Source organism: Cibotium barometz, chromosome 32 (genome assembly GCF_041138505.1).
Source record: "Cibotium barometz isolate CiBa-2024 chromosome 32, ASM4113850v1, whole genome shotgun sequence".
Taxonomy (NCBI): domain Eukaryota; kingdom Viridiplantae; phylum Streptophyta; class Polypodiopsida; order Cyatheales; family Cibotiaceae; genus Cibotium; species Cibotium barometz.
In genome coordinates, this window is record NC_141077.1 from 605,001 (window position 1) to 614,845 (window position 9,845).

Genomic DNA, 9,845 nt, shown 5'->3' on the forward strand with positions numbered 1-9,845 from the left:
GAAAACTTCGACTTCTCAAAAAGCCGCACATATGTTTATCAAACAAATATTTATACATCACGGCTTGCCAAAAGTCATTGTTTCTGACAGAGATTCAAGATTTTGTAGTAATTTTTGGATCACATTATTCTCCAACTTAGGCACTAAAGTAGATTTCTCAACAGCTTTCCATCCAGAAACAAATGGACAAACTGACGTTACTAACAACACTATGTTAGATCTACTCATAGTCTATGTTGCCCAACAACCTAACTCATGGGATAAGTACATTCATATTCTCCAATTTTCTTACAATAATACTTCTCATTCAATTTACTTACAATAATACTCCTCATTCAGCTGGTCGAGCACCTTTCGAAACTGTATATGGATAACCTTTGCCTATTTCGGCAACTAGACTTTTTTGCAAAATCGAAGCTGCTGATCAATTCACTATTGATTTTACGACCATTCTGAATGACGTAAAACATTACATTGCTCATGCTCAAGAAAAGTATGTTAAGCAAGCAAATCGTAAACGTAAAGCTATATTCTTTGAACTTAGAGACTGTGTACTTTTGAAAATTGAAAAACGTCGACTTAAAAGTGTTGAAAAATTCCCAGCTGTTAAGCTTGCACCAAGATTTTATGGACCTTTTAAAGTGATCCACAAAATTAATGATGTTGCATATAAACTTGAATTACCTTGTCATTGGCACACTCACAATTCATTTCATGTTAGCTTATTAAAACCTTTCAAAGGACAACTTCCCACTCACCCAGTATATGAAGAACCACCTCTTATTGAAGGAGACCAAGAAATCTTACTCTAAGATACTATCATTGACCATCAAATTACACCAACTTGTACTGGAAACCAATATAGCAAATATTTAATAACTTTCAAAAATCATCCTCGTTGCGTGAAGATGCAAGATTGGGTGCCTAAGAAATATTTTCGTGCTTTCCCTGAAATCCTCCGTTCTTTTCAACAAATTGGCAATTGAGGGCAATTGCAAACTCAAGCAAGAGGGAATGTTATGGAAATATATTTTAAGCCCTCTTAAAAATATTATTCTACTCTCTTAGATAATTCAGGGACGCCTAGAGTATCTTTACGTCATGCCAAATTATGTTAATATCATGGGTGATACCATTATAAATATTAATACGTTTGGTGGAAATTGACGTATGCTTGGGGTCTCTAATGTTTATTTCAGTTGGTTTGTATGTAGGGGTGATTCTTGGGTTACTTACGATTGGCAAACATGTGCGTGATGATGGTTTGTATACTTATGGAATATTTATTTCACCAATTTATTGTTGGTTATTTTATAGGTGAAGAGGATTTCGAGGATTGAAGAGAAGTCGCACAAATTTATTACTTGGCATACCATTTTGTAAACAAGCTTTGTATATACATGTGTTAGCTTGTGCACATTTTGATTTATTTTGTAAAAGCCCTAGTTTATCAAGCATAGACTTGATCTTTAATATTTGGTAAAGCGTGATATGCTTTAAACCCTAGCCTAAATTTATGGGCACTCTATTTTTGAAGATAAGAGAGTGTAGTGTAAGAAAAGCACCCTTTTTGTATTTATGGAGGCCATGGCCTAAATTGGAATAAAGTATCTCATAAATACTCATATGTGGGTTGTTGTTGAATATTTTGGTCATGATCATGTGATGTTTGATGAATTGTTTAAATTTAAATTAATTCTTGCAATTGATTTGATTTCTATCTCCCTAGAAATTTAGATCCGTGACATGTTGGAACCTCGGGGTATTCACTTTTCATAGAAAGGGGACGTCACCTGCGTGCATGAAACTTAACAAAAGCCCCTACTTAAGTTTCTCTTAAAAATAATGAGTCCCAACTATGAAACTCAAGTACCCCCTACATGTGGTTAGCTTAAAAGAGTAGTAAACTAATTAAGTTTTCAAACTACAACACAACACGTCCACCAACACCGGAAAGTAGATCACATATTGTAAACTACAAGAAGAAACCAAACCCCTACTTTCATCCCCCCCTCCCCCTCACCCCCTAACTTATAAGCTTAAGTTCCCCCTCCTCCCCCCCCCCCGCCCCACCACCACCATAAATCCCCCTCACCCCTTAACTTATAAGCTTAAGATCCCCCTTCCAAAACCCCCCTCCCTTACACTCATGTGATACAATAAGATATGGCTTGTGGATCCCCCGATGTTGATTTGATAAATTGCAAACCTATAGCTACACCTTTGGAAGTAGATGTGAAACTTGAAGCGGACAAAGGATTAATATTTGAGGATGAAACCTTGTATAAACAACTTATAGGAAAACTTATTTATCTCACAATTCAGATATTTCTCGTACAATTGGAGTGGTAAGCCAATTTATACAAAACCCAAGGAAACCTCACATGGATGTTGTGAGAAGAATGTTATGTCAAAAGCATGGTAAATCTTGGACTTCAACTTCATATATTTTGTGATGCAGATTGGGTAGGTGATCCATCAACAAGAAGAAGCACCACATGCATGTGTTGCTCAGTTGGGAATGGTTTTGTTTCTTGGACATTAAAGAACAATAGCCTTGAGTACCATAAAAGTAGAATATAGAGGTTCGGCACAAGCAGCATGTGAAGTTGCATGGATGCAGGAGATAACCTTGAAAGAAACAACACCAACATATAGTGACAACATGAGTTCCATTCATTTGGCAAAGAACCCAGTGTTTCATGCTTGTACAAAACACATTAACAAACATTATCACTTTGTTAGAGAAAAAGTACCACAAGGCCAAGTTGATCTAAGATTTTTGAAGACTGAGATTAGATTGTAGATATCTTCACCAAAGCATTGGCAAGTGAGGAATCTGAAAAGTTTCGCAAAGACACAAACTTAAGCTTGAGGGGGAGTGTTGAAGAAACAACAAGATCAAGATGATTGAGGAGATCAAGATGAAGTCAATGGATTAAACAACATCGAAATTGGAATACTTTAGCATGTTCCATGGGCACATTCTTAATTTAGTGTGTGTGTGTGTGTGTGTGAAAGTGGTTTTTAAGGCTATAAGCTTTTTCCACTAAGGTATTTTTAGCAAAGCGCTTTTCATTGTTTTTAGAGTTTCTGCTTTTTATAAGTTGTATATAAAGGGCTATTGGCTCTCATAATAATCAAGCAACACTTCTAAGCTTCTCGTGTCTCTTTCTACAACAGATAGACATAGGGTGCAAGCACCTGGAAGAAATGACAACATTCAAGCCGCCAAGTATCCCCATGAGAATTAATGTGAGTCTCAAAGATAGTGGGAAAGGGCCCTAGAGAAATTGCATCGTTGGCAAGGAATGCAAATGCTATCCTAATAGGGGGCCACAATGAGTGAAAAAGAAAAATCTTTCAATTAATTTGTGAGAAGCTAAGGTTTTTGGGCGCTAGCGTTAGGTAAGGTTAATGCTATCGTATTTGATATTTTGGATTTTTTAAAACTTGAAACGTTGCAACCGTCCTCGACTCCATTCACCAATGCCACATGTGCAGTCTCTCTCCCTTGGAGTGCCTGTCCCCGCAAACACTGCAGTCACTCTCCCTCAGTGTGCCTGGAAATAGGTGGCCACAATGAGCCTATCGAGTCACCGTCTCCTCCTCTTCTTTGTACCATGAACGACCGCATGCATCGTCACCGTCTCCTCCTCTTCTTCGCACCATGAACGATTGCATGCATCGTCATCGTCTCCTCCTCTTCTTCGCACCATGAATGACTGCATGCATCGTCCGTTTAATTGTAGGAAAGAGAGGCTTCTAGCAGTAATTAGGAAAATTTGCGATTAAATTGAAAGTCGCTACTCTCTGTCTCTCGCTCGCTTGTTGAGACGTTTCACAAAATGAAACATTATTGATGCTGCATGAATCTACCAGAGTTTCATATAATGGTGGTTTTTGAGTTGGAAAGGAGATTGATTTGCGTAAACTAGAAAATTATTTACATCATAGGCAAAATTGACATTAGTCTCAACTCTTGAAGCTAGATTTGCTGGATTTGGCGCCGCAAGGAGAAGGCTTAGGAGGATGGCCCCGTTAGCCGAGTGGCCACACCGCGTGCAAAAGGGATGGGAATATAAGCGATTGGCCGCCCACATAGTCTCATTAGTGCATGCATCAGTCCCACTCGCACTCATGAAGCAAATTCGATCTCCATAGGAATTTAAAAGAGTGAATAGGGGCCCATAATGATATCGCTGGATGAGTATGGATGAGTATCCCAGGTAGTTCAATTCGTCTTTTGCAGTTGTTTTTTTTAAATGACATTTCAAGTATGTTTTTCTCAAATGTGAATCCATAGGATTTTTTGCCATGAAAAATAAAAAATATCTATGGTTTTTTTTTGTCGTCCTCTTTTTAAATCGAGAGTTATAATTTTTTCCGAATAGTAGAGTGAATAGTACTTGTCAGTACTATTAGAAGTACTATTATTAATAGGGAGAAAGATGGTGTTAAACCATTTATCATTCCCTTGATTCTTTACTTCTCGTACTAGAGACCTACTTGCCATATGAGTAGCCTAGTAGTCCTATGTAGGAACTTGTCATGTGTGCAGGGGAAGTGCTTAACATAACATGGGAGTTTTACACTTTCATAAAAATCAAGGGGGCTCAGGTATTTTTGACATAGAAAGTGAGTAGTAAATCTCAATCCTTCATAGTTGATTCCAAATTGATTTTCACCCTGAAAACTAGCAATTTATGCAATTTTACACTAACTACATGAAGTTAAGACATTTGGGGTGCCTAACCTCCCATATTCATCTCATTAAAACATCAGAGACCGCCTTCCGTCTCTCTCTCTCTCTCTCTCTCTCTCTCTCTCTCTCTCTCTCTCATTGTTGGAGGCCACGATCTCGATGGCTTCAGCTGCAATCCACCTTTTATCGACATCTTGAGGCGGTTACGAAGACGAAGCATCAGGAGACATGGCAAAGTTGAAAATTCATGATTTGTTTTAAATGTCACATCACATAAGGTCCTAAGGTTAAGTCATTTTTCTTCCACCTACTCTCGTAAGTTTTTACTACTAATCAATACAAAAAACGTTTGGGAGTCGAGACCCATATTATTATTGGGGATCAATCAACACTTCTTTGCAAATATGCACCCACAACGTTTTGTGAGTGCAATTAATTTATTATAGGCCACCGAAATCGAATTTGGTGAGCCCACCAATAAATTATATTGTATTTCCGAAGGTTTTTTGGTGGTATGGCACGCATTGCTAGAGCGTGGATAGTTTTTTTAGTATTTTTAAAAATTTTACCTTTTTTAGTAACATTGCAAGCAGTAACGCTTCACGTGCCTTCCCATACAACTTCAATTATGTTTTTTAGTATTTTTTTAACCTTACCTTTTTTAGGGACATTGCAATCTCTATCTCTCTCTCACTCAATCTCCTACTCAGTTCAATCAGAGTTCTCTCTTGAAGTGTTCTTGGCGATTTCTTCCTCTTTCTCCAAAGGGTTCCTCATGTTTTTTCTGTCTCTCTTTCTTTTTGCAAAGACTTTTTGTCTATGGGAAGTGCGGAAGCGTGCCACGAGCTGAGGGAAGTAGATAGAGGGGAGACTAAGACGGTGAAGAGATGAGTGTGACGTGTGGGGGAGCAATGCGACATAGCAATTTTGCATTCTTTTTTAGCCTTAGTATTTGCATTAATTTATGCCACGTTAAATTAATGCAAAACAAATCGGGCTGAATATATTACCACCAAAACAAATCGGGCTGAATATTACACTTCTTTGCAATTATCACAAGGATATTTCTTCGGAAGTTTGTATGATATGCCCAAATTACAACACTTGTTACTCCTCGGCATTCAAAGGCTAGTCATATGGCACGTGAGAATTAAAATTGATTTTCTTGTAAGAGGTGAATACTAGAGTGAATAGTAGAGTGAATGGGAGGACGCCCTTTTGCAAATGGGTTTTGAGGGAAATATCTTGGAGAAAGAAAGTATCGAACGGTTCAAATGAGCATCTGGCATCTGACGGTAAATTTACAAGCACGTGTAGAGCTCTCATGGTTCAATCTAAGATAGGCCAGGGTAAGCAGGGATCGTAGGATGATTTGGAACTAACGGTAGTGATGATAGAGCAGAGAGGGCTCGGTACCGAGCCTAGGGCTCGGATCTCAGGCATGGGGGGCAGTGCGTGGTGATGATTTTGAAGGAGTAAGAGGCCTATATACATGACACAAACACGATTCTGAGATTGTTTGATCCGCCTGTGAAAAACCCTAATTTGCTGTGTGTTCCTCCTGTAAAAATTCCTAATTTCGCACGTAGCAGCAGCTCTCTAGCTTCGACGCGCACGTTGGATACTGCGAAGGATTTGCATGTTCTTGTGTCGTTGTTATGGCCTCTCCCGCTGCTCTCTCTCTCATGGACGCGCCCTTCTGCCAGGTTGCCACGGCGGCCTCCTCCTGTCCGGACATGGCCTCTCCAGTGTCTGTGCATGTCAAGGACGCAAGCAAAAGGAAACGGGTAAGCATTCTTTTTTGCTCTGCATTTTGGAGAGCTTAGAGGCGGTAGAAGGACCGAAACCCACCTCACAGGCTGGTCTGGATTTGGGATTAAGCAGGTGAACCGGAACGCCAAGCTCAAGCAATGTAAGTTGGATGCTCGCAGGGAGCAATGGCTTTCTCAGGGTCAGTACCTACAAGCAACGCCTTTGTGAACTGTTCAATGGTTTGCAATCTTAGGCTATCTAAAGAGGAAACTGAGAGTGACAAAGAGAAAGCAATGTTCTGAGGTTTACTCTCCTACGTTAAATGAAAATAGGTTTGGGGGGCGCAACATTGATGGTTTAGCGAGTGCGGGATTTGATGTTTAAGTGTTTGATATATTTAGGGTTCTCAAATTTATTTTATAAAAGGGGCTTTCCCCAGAGACGTCGTTTAGATGGTGGTCGTAGACAGCGAAAGCTGATGGGAAACTTCTGCCCATGCGCTTGTTTACAGCACTTCTGATCCGGTGAGATTTTGTGTTGTTGTAGTTTCTACGGTTACTCATGGCAAAGCTGATCATCAGGAGCCACACACTCAGATCCCACTGGTGGAGGAGCTGAACAAAGATAGCCCTGGAGAACTTGTGCACACTGAGAACCATGGCAATTCATCTCTTGGAGCAGGGAAGTTGCAACCGTACACTTCAGAAAAATTGGACAGAGCATCATCACATTCGCATTTACGTATTCGAAGTCCGGAGAGTTGTGAAGAGGAAGATTTGAGCAAGGAGAAGTTGAGCCCTCCCGGATCTAGCAGTTGCCTGTCTGATTGTTCTGAAGCAGGCTCTTCACCCAAATCATGTGGTTCAGAAAGTCCGAAGAGCAAGGTTACAAGAGTGGGAAAGGACTATGGGCTTGACAGAGGAAGGTCCACCAGTGAATTTGAGGAAGAGTATCCCAAGGTAAATAGGAATTGTACACGTAGCTCATGCATGAATGCAACCTCTGCAACAAATGAGCACTCTCTTGGCCAAATAAGTGAAAATGATGATTCCTATCCATACACATCAGAAAACAGCAAGTCCAATGCTGATTCCTATGTGAAAGCATCTCTTAAGAGCGAGGAGCATGGCCTCGAATCAGAAGATGATGATTGGGAAGCAGCAGCTGATGCCCTACACTCGAATCGCCTTCAAGATTTTGTCCACAACACGAGTCTAACGCAAGAAATGGTAGAGAAAAAAGGGCAGCATGCGACTTTGACAGTAACCTTAAAGCTTGCCACCAGTAACGCGCCTGCCCCTTATGAAACAATGTCGCGGAGTTCCAGTGGGAGAGCATGGAGACCAGATGATGCGTACCGGCCAACTTCCCTTCCTAGTCTTAACAAACAACAAAGCCTTCCTGCACATTTTATATGTCAGAAACAACAGTGGGTTTCTGCCCGAAAGGTTATTGAAGAACCACCCTCTGTCCCTTCTCTGTGCCCAATATGTGCAGAGGAGCTGGACAATACCGACTCATCATTTGAGCCTTGCTCGTGTGGGTTCCAGCTCTGTCTCTTCTGCCATCACAGGATTGCTTCTGAAGATGGTCGGTGTCCAGGCTGTCGAAAGTTTTACAGCACTGTTTTGCCCGTTAAGTCTACCCCTTCTCCTAGTTTATGCTGACAGGTGCCAGCTTTTTGTATAGATTCCTACTGCCTTCTAGATTTCTGTAGGTATAGTAGGTGGAGTGATGTATATGGCACCCTTGATTTGAAGTATAGTGCTGGTTCTCAGTAATGTATGTTGGAATATCTTCACACATGAAGCAAGTGAGTGCAGAAATTGTCATGCAGATGGATGTCTTTGTCTTGTTCACTGCTGCAAATGTTTTCGAGGCAGGTTGACTGCATGTCGGAAAACTTTAGCTTAAGGGCTTATTTTCTTCATTGTCTTGTCTTGAGGATATATATTTTCTAAATTGAAGTGGGTAAATATGTATTGTTAAGGTACATGCTACTTAGTGTAGATAGTCCAGCATGGAGATTCAGAGCAAGAGGAAATGATGCGAGCAACCATTTGTCTTAAGAAAAATGATGAAAGAAAACTGCAAAAGTGGCAAATCAGATCCAGACATAAACCTCTGAAAGACACAGGTTAGACACCCACAGTGGAGGGCCATGTAATCAGTTAATTGCAAAGTGAATTCTCTCTGCTAGATACCGAACGTTGCTAGTGCAGAATGTTAAAAAAAAAAAAACCTTAAGCACAGATTTGCTGAATAATGAGGCAACTATGTTGCACTGCATTTGTGGGGGGGTTAGGAGATAAAAATGCTGCAATCTAGTATTATGGAGCTGCTTTTTTTTTAAAAAAATTCCACGGTTGTATTGATATCTGACTCTCCATAGCATTGGAACAGCTCTCTGATATAAGAAGACCTTGTAGTGACTATGGCTGGATTTTTCGTAGGTTTAATCCAGACATAAGTACAAGCATTTTTTGAGTCATTCTAAAGTGTTTGGTGGAAGGCTTGCTCAAATATCCCTTTGTATCCATGTACTCATGAGAAATCATCTTTAAATTGCCTTGTGATGCCTAGCTCTCGCTAGTGAATCCCATCATGTGTGTTGTGCATCCCATCATTGATGTGTATGCTACCAACTTGAGGCATTCTACAAATCAGTAAATGAATATGGCATGTATGTGAGAATCCTCCACATTAAGGCAAAGTGGTCATAAGTCTCTTTGAGCCAATCATTGTAAAGGGTAGACACTGCTAAGAGTACCATCGCATAGACGTGGACATTGGTAAGACCCCCTATTCACCATGGCCCAAGATGAAATCATCAAGTTTAATGGGGTGGGATTTCACACATGGCAGTCAAAGATCATGTATGCACTCATGAAGAAAAATCTATGGGGTATAGTTCAAGGGAGGGATACTCAAGCAAGCATAGAAAGCACATGGAATGAGAAAAATGATAGAGCATTGGGACTCATAGCACTTGCGTTAGATGATGAGGCCAAGGAGGCATGGGAAGAGCTAAACACATTGTTTGGTACACAAAGCAAAGCACTCCAAAGTTTACTTGCTCATGCAATTGTATCAACTCAACCTAGGTAATAGTTTTGATCTAACAAGCCACATCAACAAGTATAAAAGTATCAAACAACAACTTACTACCATTGGTAAAGTACTTGATGATGATGAAGCTAAAGCTATTTTGCTTGCTAGTTGTGAAAGGAAAGAAGAGTACGCCGACACTGAAATCTTGTCTAACAACTCTAACTTAACCTTAAATGATGTACAAGCTTCATTGCTTGAACATGAGCAAAAGATGAAAAGCAAGTATGAAAATGGAGCGTACTCTTCAAGGGACTTGGCACTCTATGCTCTGGTAAAA

The 9,845-nt window shown here is 40.2% G+C and overlaps 1 protein-coding gene across 1 annotated transcript; it reads left to right on the top strand.

The window, feature by feature from the left end:
- The first annotated feature begins 6,200 nt into the window (after positions 1–6,200).
- LOC147619710 (uncharacterized) lies at positions 6,201–8,387 on the top strand. Its single transcript, XM_086825536.1, has 3 exons — positions 6,201–6,492; positions 6,590–6,656; positions 7,004–8,387. The coding sequence occupies exons 1-3, from the start codon at positions 6,364–6,366 to the stop codon at positions 8,122–8,124; spliced, it is 1,317 nt and encodes a 438-aa protein (XP_086681662.1). The 5' UTR covers positions 6,201–6,363; the 3' UTR covers positions 8,125–8,387.
- Positions 8,388–9,845: the final 1,458 nt, after the last annotated feature.